This window comes from Anguilla rostrata, chromosome 5, assembly GCF_018555375.3.
Source record: "Anguilla rostrata isolate EN2019 chromosome 5, ASM1855537v3, whole genome shotgun sequence".
NCBI lineage: Eukaryota > Metazoa > Chordata > Actinopteri > Anguilliformes > Anguillidae > Anguilla > Anguilla rostrata.
Window position 1 is genome coordinate 61,395,361 of NC_057937.1, and position 16,918 is coordinate 61,412,278.

General features: G+C 45.3%; 2 protein-coding genes across 13 annotated transcripts in view; one reads left to right on the forward strand and one right to left on the reverse strand.

Annotated features, from left to right (window-relative positions):
* gne (glucosamine (UDP-N-acetyl)-2-epimerase/N-acetylmannosamine kinase) overlaps nucleotides 1-3,044 on the forward strand; it is a 107,774-nt gene extending 104,730 nt beyond the window's left edge. For 9 of the 11 annotated variants that reach the window (XM_064337551.1, XM_064337552.1, XM_064337553.1 and 6 more), the window contains one exon: nucleotides 1-3,044. This exon is cut by the window's left edge and continues 237 nt beyond it. The gene's annotated coding sequence lies outside the window, so the exon portion shown is untranslated. The other 2 variants (XR_010330294.1, XR_010330295.1) reach the window with 2 other exon arrangements.
* Nucleotides 3,045-3,223: 179 nt separating this feature from the next.
* On the reverse strand, nucleotides 3,224-13,886 carry clta (clathrin, light chain A). 2 transcript variants are annotated; one of them, XM_064337559.1, is made up of 7 exons: nucleotides 13,548-13,886; nucleotides 10,293-10,330; nucleotides 9,032-9,149; nucleotides 8,229-8,340; nucleotides 7,384-7,437; nucleotides 5,407-5,442; nucleotides 3,224-3,925 (listed from the first exon to the last, which is right to left on the reverse strand). In XM_064337559.1, the coding sequence occupies exons 1-7, from the start codon at nucleotides 13,750-13,752 to the stop codon at nucleotides 3,754-3,756; spliced, it is 735 nt and encodes a 244-aa protein (XP_064193629.1). In that variant the 5' UTR covers nucleotides 13,753-13,886; the 3' UTR covers nucleotides 3,224-3,753. The 2 variants fall into 2 exon arrangements, with proteins under 2 accessions (XP_064193629.1, XP_064193630.1); XM_064337560.1 differs by lacking the exons at nucleotides 5,407-5,442; nucleotides 7,384-7,437 and having other exon boundaries at nucleotides 13,548-13,880.
* Nucleotides 13,887-16,918: the final 3,032 nt, after the last annotated feature.

Below are 16,918 nucleotides of genomic sequence, written 5' to 3' on the forward strand. Positions count from 1 at the left end.
GCCCCCACCACCTTGCCTGGCCAATCACAGCCCTGCGACCACACGGATGGAGCGACGCGATTGGATAAGGAGCCTCTCTCTCTCTCTGTCTCTCTGTGTCTCTCTCTCTCTCTCTCTCTATCGTCATTGGCCAGATCTGCCTTCATCCAGACCCCCCCATCCGGGGTACTTCAGAGCTCATTTTCCAAACCTGTTCTTCGACCCGCGCGGGACGGACAGGAGACTAGCGCCGCCGTGCAGACCCGCACACGCTCACACAGCCGCTTCGGTTCAACTTCCTGTCGTTTAGCGTCACCAGGTTCTACATCTCAAAGGGTTTTTATGCTTTATATAGCCAACTGCTAAAACTTTACATTGTTTTACAGGCCCGTCTTCAATCGACATTCGTGCTGAACTCGTCTCACAGCTGCACTCGTCTTTCAGATCCACCATTTGCCCAGTCTCAGTGTGGCCTGTTTCAGTGATCGCTGGACTGGTTAGAATGCGCTGGGGGACGGGTTCCTGCTTTTAACTGTCAGTGGAAGCTCATTGCAAATGTTGATTGACAAAGAGGCTTTACAGGACACTAGGAAGACAGGACGTTTTGCGCATATATTAGTACGTTATGTTCGTCTGTATACAGAAGTGTGTGTGTGTGTGTGTAAATTAGATTGTGTGTAAATTTAATATATCCTCCATGGGACCAGAGCAGCCAATGGGAACGCAGCTTGGATAGATGACTTTCGTTTTATTGCTGCTCATAGTTTTTAAAATGATAATCAGTTTTTATTTTTATTGACGGGGTGCAGCTGCGTGTTCTGACCAGATTGACAGATAAGCTGGTTTTCCACATATTCTTGAATGTACAGGTGTATGACATCCAAAAGAAGTGTCCATTAATTTATTTAGACCATGGTTTAGGCTCCCATGGTGTAATATGGTAAGATCTGTATTTCAGTCTGTATATCTTGTATACATTAGCGTATACTTTTATCTGTGAGAAAGCGGTTGGCTCGTAGCACAGGGGTGCTGTATTTTCAGTTACGTCGTGTTGCCTGAAACACATTTGACCAAACGCGCTGGGGTTCCAGTCTCCGTTCGCTGTAAAACTCTCTTCAGTTTGCTCCGATGCTTTTAATGGTTTGTCAAAACCGATTGCCTGGAACCATTTGAATAGAACTTTGTGTTCAAGTATTCACTGGTCTTTAACATTTAAGATATTCTTTTTTTTCTTAGTTTTTTTTTTTTTTTTAATTCAGAGAAGATGACTTATTCCATTTTTTAAGTTGTGCCTACTCAATCGCATTGAGTTCTTTAAAGTGCTGTTATCTTCAGTGAGGTATTTTGGCCTCTGCATATTCGCACAGCTGAGCTCTGTGTTTGTTTTGTCTGTGTATCACACTACTCACACTAACAAAATGATCAAGAAGTTAAATTCATTGACCTTGTTGTTCATCGTTTTGTCCGTTTCTTCACCTGTTGTAGCATGTGTAACAGCTTTTTACGTAAAAAAAATTCCCATCATGCACATGGTTTCTCGCGTAACTGTGTGTGAAATGGTAACACCATCCTCGTGTGTTGCTGAAGATGCATTATGAAGTGAAATTTCCTCTCAAATTTAAACCGTATGTAAAAGCTGATCTAGTTAACTGTTATGAGATTATTGTCCAGTCCTCCGCTCTGCGTGCTGATGTCACAGCTGCAGTTAATGTCATTTTATCTGTTAATGAGAGGATCACAGCCTGAAGAAAGCAGCATTTAACAGACTGCCTGCTGAAAGAAGGACGCTCTCGCAGTACCCATGTTTCTCTGGATCTCAGTGGGTTTGGGCAGGATCAACTTCAGTCCTGAAGGGGGCGCTGCATCTGCAGGTTTAACTCCAGTCCAGGAGGGGGCCGCAGCATCTGCAGGTTTAACTCCAGTCCTGGAGGGGCCGCAGCATCTGCAGGTTTAACTCCAGTCCTGGAGGGCTGCAGTGTCTGCAGGTTCAACTCCAGACCTGGAGGGGGCGTTGTATACATATATATATATATATATATATATATATTATTATTATTTTTGGTCTTTTTGCATTCCATAAATGTGTGAATAATTTGGTGGATTTTTATGGTTTGTCATTTGTTTTAAGGACACGCTATGTAAATCTTTGAGTTTGCTTCTTAGAATATATATATATATATATATATATATATATGTGTGTGTGTGTGTATATATATATATATCTAAATGAAATATTTTTCCCTAATATTTTTTTCCAAGGATATGCTGGTGGCAGATTGATATGACTTTTACATTTCTGTGGAATAGGGATGAGTGATAGAGAGTGAGAATGGGGCAATGTTTACCTGGGTTTATTGTAGAAAGCCAGAAGGCCTTTCTGGGGTCAGATTTTAATGCTTGGTGTGGCGTTTCCCAGAAGAACACCAGTGCAAACGAAGGACATTTGTTTGTTTTCGCTGGAATAATTGGGGCTTTGCTTGTGATGGTGCTTGCGCCAGCCTGTTTTAATGCTCTTGTTTTTGCCTTGTGCCTTCTTTAAATATTCCCTTACCCATTGCCTGCTAGCCAAGTTTGCACACCTGCATAATCATATCTCTTTACCAGTGCTGTGATGGATGTGGGTACCCCCCCCCCCCCTGCCCTTTTCATTTTTTATGTTCTTTTATGTTACCTAGCAACCAAGAAGTTCTTGACTTAAGATAATTCAGTCCGCTTTTATTTTGATGCTATCCGTGTTTGTAAAGTGCAGCGCTACTTTTTTAAACTCTGTTCCACCAACGACGGTGCTGTGTGAACTTCCTGCTTGTAGAACAGCGAGTTGACCCGAGTTTCTTGGATCAAATTCGCCATCAGCTGACTGAAGGCAGGTGACTGAGCTTTTAGTACCCCTGTTAGCATTATTCTGTAAACAAATGCAAGATCGGGAGGTCCAATATAATGAAGTGTCAGTTCAATGACGGTACGTACAGTATGTGGGATTTGATCGAACCACGATTTACTCACAGAACACTATTTGGTGTATTTATGAAAAGAAAGTTCACAAATAAAAGAGTTTTAAATTAAAATTTCTTTCTGAATTTATTGTGAGAACTGCAAACTCCTACATATTCTAATATAATCTTTGATGAAATCCATCTTATATATGGCATCTAGAAAGCTAACTTCACTAGCAACCGTCAGAGAGATTTGACAAAAAAAAAGTAAAGAGAAATAAAACTCGTTCACAAAGCAGGGTCACACCGAATTGGGCTTCATAATTCTTTTTAATGAAATTCAAATTAACCATGTGACAGAAACGCAAGAAGCAACAGGCTGAGGTGTGACCTGGGGAACCGCTCGAGTTCAGCTCCTACACGTGTGTGCACATGGATGTACACACACAGTACATACATGTTGTGTGTGCAGACATGCTTTTACCAACATGCCACATGTATGTACTGTTAGTCCTGGGGTGTTCAGAAGGGGAAAAAATGCATAGATTGTAAAATGTCACAATTCCACAAAGCGTAATGGTAAAACACACTTATTTATTCAGAGTTTGGTCCGTAAAAGAATAGACATACAAACAAAAAGAAAACAAATCCTCATTTCTTTATAAATGATCGAGAGGGTTTTGATCCGATAGCACAGCAGCCACGCATTTCAGAGTTGTTTTTAAGATATTGCAATACTAGCAGCTGTAGTGTGTTTGGAGGGTGGGGTGGGGTGGGGCGGGGCGGGGCGGGGCCTGGTCAGGAGGGGGAGGGGCAGAGCTTGGTCAGGGAGGGGGCGGGATCAGCGCACCAGGGGCGACTGCTTGAGGGAGATGAGCACAGATCTCATGCGGGACACGTCCTTGGCCTGCTTGCTGGATTTGGGGTTGAAGTCGCAGAGGCGCGCCACGCGCTCCCACTCGGTCCCGGGGTTCCCCTCGTCCATCTCCGACACCATGGCCTCCTCCGCCGCTCTGGAAGAGGAGGGAAACGCCGTCAGGGGGCGCGGGGGGATCGCCCGCGTTCGGCCCAGCCCTCCGTTACCTGGGGGACCACCTCCCACAAAGCCCCGCCCCCTTCAAACCCAGCTCCGCCCCTCTAATCTCCCACTAAGGGGTTAAGGGTCACAGGGCAGCTAGTAGCCTGACTCCTGGCTCGCTAGCTCAGCTTTGCCAGGCTACGTTAATTTAGAAACGGCCCGATTCAAAATGGGATCTTTTATCTTTATCAGGATGTTGCACATGTTTGCTGAGCTTAAAAACAGCACCTGCTGCTGTTACAGTTTAATATACAAATTTAAGTTTTAGTTTTTTTTTTTTTTAACTGCAAGGGTTTGCTTTGGGGGAGGGGAAGAGAGGCGTCCAATCAAGTCCTAGTGACGGATGCTCACATGTACACAGAATTACCAACTGTGACCACATCAAAAACAAACGATAGTTCTGGAGTGTTCCATACTGCATGCCCCCAACCCTCTGAACAAGCTTGCCTGATTCTTTTCCGACTTAACGTTTGTAGAAAATAAAAACCGCTTGTAAGCAATAGACAGTCAAGTCGTACTGGTCTGACTTGCAGTCCGTGAAGCAGCCTGGTTGATTAAAAATTCAGTTCTTGTGGGAAAACTGATCGATAACTTGCTCTCCACTTCTATAGAATATTCTTTCAAATCAACAAAAAAAAATGTAATGTACTGAATATTCTATTGAATTTCATTCATACACTTGTCCTTAAGGAGGACCGCTTCATGGCAAGTTAATTATTTTTTTTAACAACCAGAAAAGGCCTTTAAAAGCCAAGCTTGCCACGCTGAGATGAAAAAGCAGGGCTCTCCATAATGTGGGGAATGCCAGTCTAGAACTTAAAGTGCCCGTTTGGTTTTTAAAAAAGCACCATGACCATCGGTTTGGCACAATATAGACCCCAACAGGCCATGGTGCTGATGGATACAGAACTTCCCGCCTTTTTCGCGGGCTGAACGTAACGGCTCAGAGACGGACGGCGTGGGGTCCCGTCTGCGGAAAACTAAAAATCGCAGGGTCTCCCACTCCCCGGTCTGAACTACAGACTGAAACGGGTGAAGAAAGGAGGCTTTTTGACGCAAGCCCAAACGGCTTTGCCGACGGAAACTCGCCCCGCCCCACCCTGAGAGAATGAAATCTCCACTGCCAGGGGGTTCGTTTTTTTAATAATAAAAGAAAGGAGGTCTCTAGACTACGGCACGACACACACACAGTGATGGGGATGAGAAGCCAATGGAGATCCAACGTCACAGGACAGTACAGATACGCACAGGACCAACACACCACCACCACCACAGAGAGAACACCCAGCTGCTAAACTAGGCAGTGGACAGGAAGGGGGGGGGGGGGAATGCAATACGCTGGGAAAAACGCCTTAGTTCGGCAGTTACATATATATTCGTTAAATTTCTTTCACTTTTTTTTGGTTTGTACTTAACTGGTCATGGCGGTAGCAAGGATGGTTAATGTGTGTGCTTTAAAGGTGCGAAGGAGAAGACAAAACAAAAGGAGAAACAGATCAGAGGTCAGATCCAGAGGAGAGGAATGAAAAATAAACCAGCTTTTTTTATGCAGATGACACAAGCGGAGCATGCCTTCCCTACGGGCGTGACGGTCAGTTCTGGAGGGGTCTGAGGTAGCTTAGTCTGCAGCCGTCACCACCTGCTGAGTGTTGGGGGGGGGGGGGGGTGTTATTTTAAATAAAGTGCTCTTCTGGAATTTGGGGGGAGGGGTTGGCTTAACGAGTTCAATTACAGGTGTGAGGGCTACAGCACTAAGTGCAGCACTAAGCAGGAAGTCGGCCTAATTAATATTAATTAACTACAGCAGCCTACCACACAAGCTTTTCTCCACTCGTACATATGTTGTACCTTCTACATGATCTAGCTCTGGGTGTTTGAAGCAACCGTGTATCCTACACCCTGCGGCTGGATCTGTTCAACACGCGAGGCACACACCCACAGCATTACACGCATTAAAACTCAACATTTTAATGGAGCCGGAGGGACCCGCACTCATGGCATCTCAGAGCAGAAGTGCTGATCTAGGATCAGTTTGCCTTTTAGCTCACGATGGACACAGTCTGGATACGTACAGAGAGAAACTGATTCTGGGTCAGCACTTGTATTCCAAGACCAGGGGAGGCCACTGATATGCGATTAGAATGTTCTTAGCCGAACATTCCAATGCTGATGTCACAATCGCTGCTGGGAACTGAAAGCAGTGGAGTTCTAGAACACTGACATTCTAGAAAAAAAAGCCTCCTCTTCAAAGGGTTAAACACGTTTCAGAGGCTCCCATTGAAACCCCTCAGCTTTGGTGTGAGCTGCACTGGCCAAAATAGTACAGGAAAGGCTTCTTCCTGCTCCCCCTCCCACAGACAGGAAACTGCCCCCCCCCCGTTTTTCCCTTTTCTGTGGGGCGGGGGGTCATCTGTGCTGATCCTCAGAGCTCTGCACAGTTACTGAGTCAGCTGATCATCTAGATAAGTCCAAACATGAGCTTTTTCCAGATTCAGTTTGATCACATTTGACATTTAACACATATGTGACCATTAGTGGAAATATTACTCAGATATCAATCAGACACTTTTTTTTTCAAATTTAAGAAGCTAACAGTCATCAGCAGTAACTAAAAAAAGGTTGAGAGGGCTCTAACCTCCATTTAATCCAGTCTGAGCAAAGAACACACAGCTGCTTCAAACAAAACTACTACTGCTCTACTTACAATCACAACACTCATCAAATCACATCTGCATGAGCTAGTGCACAAATCGACAGTAAAATAAATTTCAACTGTAAATGAGCAGTTAAGTAGTTTGACAGGTACACATAAATTACAATAGAAGAGTGACTTATCTGGGGTAAAATACATAAAGGATGAGAAAATATGGAACAGAATATGAAATATTTTGATGAAAGAATTTGAAACGCTACAATAAATAAGATTGGGGAAAGTTAGAAATTTAGCATTTCCCTCAAGTAAATATTTGATAGGGTCAAATTAAAGCTCCCTCTAGAAGTGAAGTCTGACAGGCTCTGATTAAAAGGATGCGTTTAAACACATAGCAGGAATCTCTCTTTTAAACTGAAGCTACAGCAGCTGTGCTTTGTGTGTGCTAATTATGGAGGGGAGAGAGACCAAACCCTCCCCCCCCCACCCAGGCCTCGTGAGTAATCACAGCTTCAACACCGTTATATCAGTCACAGTCCACACTGCTGCCAGGATGCTCTGTTTTCACAAAATGTGCCCCACTGACTGTACAGGAAGGCTTCCCTAATTTCACTGATACGAGGCGGAAGAATGCAAACGATATTTAAAATAATTTTTTTTTAAACGGGGGGAAAATGGGTGTTAAATAATGAGATGTTAACAGTGTGTGAAACGGAAAGGGTGTTAGTTTTTTAGCAACATACACATAACCAATCAGCTCAGAGAAGGGCTGTTTGTAGAAGTCCTCGTCCAGGACCCTGGACCCAGCGGTGTCCCGCGGGAAAGCAGAGAGCAGGGGAGAAGAGAGAGAGAGAGTGGTAAAAAGAGAAAGAGAAAAACATAGGAGAAAAAGGAGATGCATGCACACAAACCCAAACACACAGACATCAGAGACAGCTTATTGCTTGGGAGACCACTCCCTCTGTGTAGCTTCCTGGTTTGGCTAAGGAGTTCCTGTTTCTACTAAAGCAGTGTGGCATTGTAGCAAACTAAACGTGCATCTAAAACTATTCTAATGAAATCTCAGGTAGCATGCAGCAGTTATGAGATATTCATGATAGCACAGTAGTTTTTAAAAACATAGCTGCTCTGTCAGAAGGCTTCTGTTCCCCATTACCAGGGCACAATCAGAGCTGGGCTGTGTCTTTATTTTAAATAACCCTCCAACAGATTTTCACCATTGTTTAGTATATTATACTGATTTCATTGGATTTTGGGGTTTTTTTTTTTTGGTTAGTCATACATTTCTCAGAAAAATCCCAGGAATCTCCCGAGTGTTTTGAAATTATCTCCAGCATCAGTAGAGCTGGCGTTTAAAAATGTGTACGCGACCCCGGACTGGGCACATTACCAACTATCCGTCACTGCGATGCAAGCGTGCTCCGCCCCCCCGCCCCCCCACGTCTGAGTCACAGCCTCTGTCTTTAGGACTACATAAAACGGGAGTAGATGTGCCTCACTCTGTTATTCGGGGCTGAGATGCATGCAGAGGTGGAAGTGGGCGTGTCCTGTTCCCGTTGGGGGCGTGTCCCCGAGAACAGACCGTTACCTGTTGTTGACTTTGGTCTTCTCCAGCTGCTCGTTCTGGCGGTTATGCCACTCCTCCAGCTCTGCCTTCGCCTTGTCCTTCCACTCTGCCTCCTGCGTGCGGGAGTTAGCGTCTGGGGTGGGGTGGGGGGGGCAAAGAGAGAGAGAGGAGTGAAGGAGTGAAGACAGGTGGGGGGGAGGAGAGAAGAAAAGGGACGGGAGGAGAGGATGGACACAAGAGGAGGAAGAGAGGAGGACACGCTCTCTTGAAGACGCTAGCTTCCTCTGCACCTGATCTGCAGACCATGTGCAGGTGAGAACAACATGGCCGACGCCTCACCTGCTCTAATGGTGCTCACATCCTCACCTCTGATCTGGGATCAGCTAAAACACTCGCTCTCTCACCCAGCGCCCGCCAGCTGCCCATCAGAGACTGATCTGAGATCAGCGGAAATGCTCTCTCTCTCTCACTCAGCTGTTCATAGGCTGATCTGAGATCAGCGGAGACGCTCGCGCTCTCACTCAGTCTTCATAGACTGATCTGGGATCAGCGGAGACGCTCGCTCTCTCACCCAGCTGTTCATAGACTGATCTGGGATCAGCGGAAATGCTCTCTCTCTCTCACTCAGCTGTTCATAGGCTGATCTGAGATCAGTGGAAATGCTCTTTCACTCAGCTGTTCATAGACTGATCTGGGACCAGTGGAAATGCTCACTTTCTCACCCAGCTGTTTATAGACTGATCTGAGATCAGCGGAGACGCTCGCTCTCTCACCCAGCTGTTCATAGGCTGATCTGGGATCAGCGGAGACGCTCGCTCTCTCACCCAGAACCTCCAGTCGCTCCAGCTGCTCCTCCCGCCACTTGCGCAGGCTCTCGGGCTCGGACTGCAGCCGGTCGGCGCTGGAAATGGCCGCGTACGCGTCGAACGAGCCGTTACTCTCCTGTACAGCACAGCCACACACACACATAAGACTAAAATACACACACACATACACACACACATAAGACTAAAATACACACATACATATACACACACACACATAAGACTAAAATACACACATACATATACACACACACAATAAACAAAACTCTACACACCCAAGACTAAAACACACTACATAACACACACACAAGACTAAATACACACATACATATACACACACACACACAAGACTAAAATACACACATTCATATACACACACACACATAAGACTAAAATACACACATACATATACACACACACAATAAGACTAAAACTCTCTCACACACACACAAGACTAAAATACACACATACATATACACACACACATAAGACTAAAATACACACATACATATACACACAGATAAGACTAAAATACACACATACATATACACACACACACATAAGACTAAAATACACACATACATATACACACACACACGTAAGACTAAAATACACACATACATATACACACACACACAAGACTAAAATACACACATACATATACACACACACACATAAGACTAAAATACACACATACATATACACACAGATAAGACTAAAACTCACACACTCACTGACACGCATGCGCGCACGAGCACACACACTCGCTCGCACACACAGACACGCACACACTCTCTCTCACACACCCGCACACATGCACGCCTACATGCACACGCACACACACACACACACACACAATCTCACACAAAATAACAGCAGTCACTGGCAGCCAGAGAGGGACAGTCTTCGCGGTGTCAGAGAGGAAATGGCGTTGGTGTCTGTTTAGGCTTCATTACCCCCTCCTTCCCTTTCACACACACCCCCTCTGCACAGGCAGTGTGACCCACCGGGTGGCTGTGCTACTCTCACTTACAGACTCACATGCATTATAACACACAGTCATACGCAGCCATTTTAATTCAATAAACTGTGGTTTTACCATGAGGTCAAAATGATGTCAGAAAAACTGAAATGGAGGTTAAAATATTTTTTCTTTTTTTTAAAACTTTATTTCAGGCTCCTGAGCTTCACCCCTGCTGTGGCCGGCTCACAAACTACGATATCGCCATCCCTGAAGAGGTGAGGAGATCAGGTATTTTACCTCGTGTATTTCTCCGTTTACTGGTCCATCGACTGCATCTACAAGGAAATAAAAAAGCACCCATCAGTTCAGCTGCTTGACTTCACATTTGAGCGGTGTGTCGTAAAATCCCTCACAAATTCCGAAAAGCAGGACCATTCCACACCATTTCTATGCCATGGACACAAACGGGGTGAATGATTTATTCCTCCAAGGGCATTTTATGCCAGTATGCTGCCCAGTTTCATGGCTCAACAGTTCCCTCCCCCTCAACCTCAGCTAAGGTGTGCTCAGAGTTCTGGCACAAAATGGCTGCCATGCATCACCCTGGTGGGGGCTGTACTTCAGCGGTGAAAGTGAGTTCTCCCTTTACTGTAAATGCCTTTGAAATCATGCAATGAGAAACCAATATGAAAAGCAATTTTTTTCTTCTTCTCCGTCTTACTACATTGCCAGCTAAAGTTACTTCACTCCCCCAGCAGTTTCCCAATGCCTCACCTAGTATGATGGTGGCCTACGCTCCACTAATATAAAGTTCTTTCCCCAACTTTCTTCAGCAGACGAGATTCAGAAAACCAGAAGGCGGTAAGCAGTCATCTTTCAGGACAGCGCCACCTATCTGCAGGGAGGCCCTTCGACGTGTGACAGAGTGCCAGGAGAGCTGATAATTCCAGAATCAGACGGACACGCTGTGAGGCTCCAGCGAGCGTCCCTGGCCGTCGCGCAGCGGCCTGGCGACGGGCTTTATAGCAGCACCAGGCCTACCCCCCACAACCCCCCCACCCCCACACACCCGCTCCTCCACAGCGGGCCTGGGGCTTATCTGTTCCCGCAGATACCGCGCGGTGCGGGAGAAACCTGCCCTTCCTTGCTCCCTCTGAGCGGATTAAGAGAACACAGCGCCCTTCAGAGGCGGGACGGGAGCGCGGGACGGGAGCGCGGAAATCAAGCGCCCTTACGGCTGCCTCCGTCTGCACAGCGGACTCTGGGGCAGCGGTGTAGCACAGCAGTACCCCTTACAGGAAATAACTGCAGTTCAACTGCAGCGGTTATGATTGTAATTTGTACTGCATTTTAACTGCGTTATACTTCAGTTAAACTACAGCAGCTGCGCTAATATTTTGTACGGGACTGCAGCATATTTGAATGGCGACATTATGATTAGTGATATCTTCATACCACATCCTCACGCCAATTCCTCCTATAAGTCAGAAAAAACAGGAAGTAACTTCAGTGTGTTTCCATCCCCATTGCATCCCATAGCAATCGTAGCAATATTGCACTCTGAAGGTAGACATTTTGGCTCTGCACCAAGTGTCTGTCTGAAGCAAGAATCCACTTGTGTTACTGTTAACCAGCTATGGCCCCCCACTGGGATGACCTTTCCCATACCCAGTTCCCCACACAGTGGGCCTAAACTGTCACATGCAAATATTATGTTCTGTGCTCCTGGCCTCTCAAAGCACAACATCTGAAACTCTCCCGGGCATCTTTCAAGTGTGGCTACCCTCCGCACCACATCACTCCATAACCGACACAGGATAGCTATGGCTTCATTACTTATTTAGACCCCACCGACTGGGTAACGGTCGGTTGTGTTCGGGAAAAACAGGTTCGGTGGCAGGACATTTGAGATTCTCCCCATGACGGGAGGGAGGGAAATGGTCTCGGATGACGGTCGGCGAGGGGGGGGGGGATTTAGCGTAGTCCGCCCGGAGACCCCCACGTGATCTCTGCAGCATGCGCTCGGAGGAAACAACATCATCACGGACGCTTCTGTTATTCGCGCCCGGTGTCTCTGTGCCACCGGAAGGTCACGCCGCACTAGAGGAGGAAGAGGAAGAGTAGTGCTTCGCTCTGCAGTCCCATTCCTCCCGAGCGCGCTGCTCTTCTGCCAACACCAACAGGGAGGACATTAAAAAAAAAGGAATCGCTACAAAAGTTCATGCTCTCGCTCCAGGAGTGTGCGAAGCGGCCTTGGTCTCCAGGCGCTGAGGTGTAGCAGTAAAGTACTCATTTAAATATTCTTGGTTGTAAACTGTACTTTAAAAGCCTCCCCTCATTTGATGTACTGAATAATTCAGTTGTCGATATAATCGAAAACCTCACGTGAGGGGTATGCGTTGGCTGCCTCCTCCGCGACACCAGAGCAACAAGACCAGCGACGGCTTCAGGGTGTTTGGCCTTTGGGACAGCTATTGTCCCAAGTGCTAAATTTGGAAACAATGTGCAGGAGGACACACACACACAATTTGGAGTAATTACGCACCAGTGACCAATGAAAACAGTCAGATTACAGTACTTGTGCCACTGCATTGATGACTGCTGCTTGATGGGAAATCCTTAAAACGTGTCGGTTTCTTGGGCATTCTCTTCGCCGATTACCTGACTTCCTGTAGACTTACACCTTCACTTCCCCAGTCCAAAGGTCATTATGACAGCAGCCATATAGCCTACAACTGGCTACGGAAATGTGGTCGACTCAGACGTTACCTGGTACACCAGGCTTGATGAATAAGGTATTTAACACACATTTTATGGATTGTGTGCATGCAAAACGCTGCATAGGCTACACATCCATTAAGTCTAAAGCACAGTCAATGGCTGATGTATTATGTTTCTTCACTCAGGCCCGTAATCAAACATGCACATGACCAATGGACAATTGAACAGTGCTTTGAAACTGCAATCGGTGCTTAAACGCAAATGGCTTACTCTGCACAACCTCTATACACTGGGACTAAAGTATCAGATGGCCAGCACTTATTATGCGGCAATATCCTCTCCTCGCGGCTAACTGACAAATAACGTCCCTGTTTCACAGTTAACGCGCAAATGTGAAGTCTGCCACTCGGGTTTGATAGATGTGTAGTCGGTAAATGATTTAAGAGTTCTTTCTTAACTATCCAGCAGTAAGTAAGCTAGTGAATATGAAGAATAGCTATGCTATCGGGTAGCTAGCTGAATAATGGAGTGTTTCCTGTTTATGCCTATCTGCCAAATCGAGAATTTGTCTTGAATTAAAAATCCACATCAACAGAAAAAAATCTTCAATATAGCAAATGACCCTTCTTAAACCGTTCTCCGACCTTCCAGAATTTTCTTTTTATAACTAAGTTGGCAAGTCACTAGATACAATGTTATACAGTGAATCTAGCGGGCTGACGTTACTTCAGGTCACGGTACATGTGCCGTTATGTTTGCTTGTTACTAACTTATCCTAGACACATAGAAGTTTATATGATGTGATGCCGTGGATCGTTTTCGGGTCCCTACCGTCCGCATCGGGTTCCCCTGTGATGTTATTGCTAAGTGAATCTGGGACCTCTCCGCTGTCCAGGATGCTGAAGCCCTCATCGTTCTCGATCCCCGCGATCTCGCTCTCTTGCTGGGCCAAGAAAGCCGCGGCGGGGTCCTCTTCCGCACCGACCCCGTTCCCGGCAGCAGGCTGGGGATCGCTCAGCATGTCGAAATCGTCCATGTTTATCTACCTAAAAGTAACTATACCGCTAAGGGGAAGGGGGGAAACAAAACGCTTTCAGTGCGAAACACTGTTGGCAGGGTAGATCGACACTAAAGAGGAGGAGGAAGGAAATTAAAAAGGAGGCTATGGAACAAAGCGGAAGCGTGACCATAGCCAATCAGATACAAATAATGGCGATGGATGGTATTTTTAACCAATCAGTCGGCGTCTAATGTTAGGATGAACCAACTGAATGCTTGAACCTGGCACGTACGTGTCCCATGACCAACAATGTGCACTGGGACGTCGAGAAGGCGAAGAATGCTGAGTTTGAGCAATGCCGACCGGCGGATGCGGTGGGTCGGACGCTGGACAACACTACTGCGTCACCGTCGAGTTTATTTATTATTATAGGGTCATCTACCCTTTATTATAGGAGCCTACTTGTGAATGTTGGGTTCCAGATGTTTTGCGCCTTGCAGTTGGAAAAATCTTTTTAAAAAATCTTAAACTTGACGAATTACTTTAAATTGCTGAGTTCAAACATGTAACTGAAATATGCTGCAGTTTTTTCCTCTGCTCTGCTTTTAATTTGCTGTTACACTGTTGTCTCATTCCCCATTTGATGTTTGTAACTCGTTTGTCTACTGTCTTGTGTGAACTTTGTAACTTTGTGTTTTATGTCAGGTCCCCCTTGCAAAAGAGATTTCGATTTAAGTTGGGTTTTCCTGGTTAAATAAAGGTAAAATAAAAAGAAATTAAATTAAATATTCTCCATTGTCTTTAGGAATGGATTTGGAAGTGTTTGGTTTCCCAGGCAAAATTCTCTCTGTGTGTGAATGAGAGAGTGAGACAGAGAGGGGTGTGTGTGTGTGTCTGTATGTATGCGTGTGTGAGAGGGGTGTGTGTGCATGAGAGAGAGAGACAGAGAGGTGTGTGTCGGTGTCAAATCAAATCAAAATTGACCATGTTTGCTGGAGATCTAGGTGCAGAATGAATAATATGCATACATTTTTCTTTTTTAGAATAAATAGGAAAGGGGAAACAGCTGTGTCTTTTTACTACTGCACCTCTGGGACGGACACGCACGCACACGTCAGTGTGCTTGAGCGTGTGCCTGCTACAATGGGCAAAAAAGCAACTCAAACTGGAAGAGCGCGATACCGATGTTCTTACGTCATCACAAAGCCGTGTCAAGCAAGGACAACAAGGACAGTGCTTATTCCATTCCTAAATTAAATGTTGAAACTTATCTCACAAAATCACATAAAAATCTTCCTTGTGCAAAGTCTCATATTTGTGCGAGAATTGTTGAGAGGGCAGATAGAGTAAAGTGTGCTTAGTAAAGAAATCGTGCCAGAAACAAAAAGGTCATTTGAGTGCTTTGCCCAAGCATGAGGCTGACTCTGTTCACACCAGAGCCATGTTGGAAGTTATCCGTAAATCTTAGGCGGTTCTGATCAGCAAATTACACAGAAAATCAAGTCCTGCACCTGTTCACATAGTACGTCCACACGGAGAATTTCCGGAACATTTACGGGTTAAGATTCATGTAAGCGAGGAGCTTAAATCTATCCAGGCCTAATGTAGTGTGTTTGAAACGGTGTGAATCCTGTGGAATCCTCCACTCTCAGAAGAATTCCAAAAAGGTTCTCCGGAGAGGAACTCTTTTTTTTTAGTTCAAGTGTTCTTTGTGGGGCAAAACGGCTAAATCTGGGAGCTTTCACGCTTTTCACACCTACCATAAAGGGTTCCATAAATAACTAAAAATGGTTCCCCCATGGAGATAAGCCATAGAGCCCCTAGAGTGTACAGACTGTCCTGCTGAAAGGTTCTCACTGGCTTTCCTACAGGGTCAACATTGAATGAATGAATGAATGAATGAATCATTGCATTTATACAGCACTTTTCTGAATGCTCAAAGTGCTTTACAGTGATGAGTGGGAACTCCACAGTGTTCCCTGCTAGCTCTACAGTGCCTCCTGGTGAGAGAAATCAGTAGCACATTACTTAAGGCTTGCCAGGGCAAGCCAGTTTGTCACTGCTTCAGATCCCATCTGGGCCATAGACAGGGATTGAGGTTTGTTCATTTGTTTGTTCGTTAATTCATTCCTTAAAATAAAATAACCTAGACTGAATTGATGAGACTCCTAATTAGATGACCCCTCCGTGCAAGGGGTCTGATCCACCTCGTGTCTCATCCCAAATTCAAAAAATCTGGGGTGACTAGGATAAAAGATAAACGCTCTCCTTTGCCACAGTATTTATTATGTTTATGATTATAAGTATGATTTTTATTTTTATGTGAGCTCAGGCAGAATGATCACATTTTCATTTTCATTTAGCTAAATAGAGGGGGCTACTTAATTTAAAGAAAACTCAAAACCCAAAATCCCTCTCACTTGAAAACAGCTCACACTGCAGAAGTGTTTTACAAGCAGTCTTCCCCTTTCCTTTACAAGATAATCTGCAATTATTTTTGTGAATCCATGACTGTGGTGGACAAGAATTTCAGCTCAATCTTAGTAACCGTGTAGCCGATAAAGAGGAGACACATGCTCCCCAACAGCTGACAGCAACCGCAACTGGCACACAGCTGCCACTGCAGCAACTGCAGTGTGTCGCCTCTGAGAACGCGTCCGTGAGAGAATATTACAGCCCATAGGAAAAGGGTAGGTCTTGTTGTAGGCTGTTGAGTCTTCTTTGCTCAGAATATGATATGTTTTTTTTTTTTTTGATTGTCAGAATGGTCTGCATTATGTGTGAATGAAACACACAAACAAAAAAAGTACATTTCATGGACTGCAATCAATCCAGTGACCACAGGAGCAGCACTTAAATTTAGATGTTAACCCCCACGGTGGATTAAACTTAAATACAACTTTTCATACTACTACCCATATTTTTTTTTTTTTTTTTTAAATCTCCCTGTGTTATCCATCTATACATCATTTATACTTATTCCTGGGTTGCAGGAGGTAGTGGAGCATATGGGGCGTGCATTGGGTGAGAGGCAGGAGTACACCCATCGCAGGTAGGGCACACACAGCATTCACTCACATACTCATACCTAGGGGCAATTTAGACTGTCCTATTAGCCAAACCTGCATGTCTTTGGACTGTGGGAGGAAACCCGGCGGAAACCCACGCAGACACAGGGAGAACACGCAAACCCCACACAGAA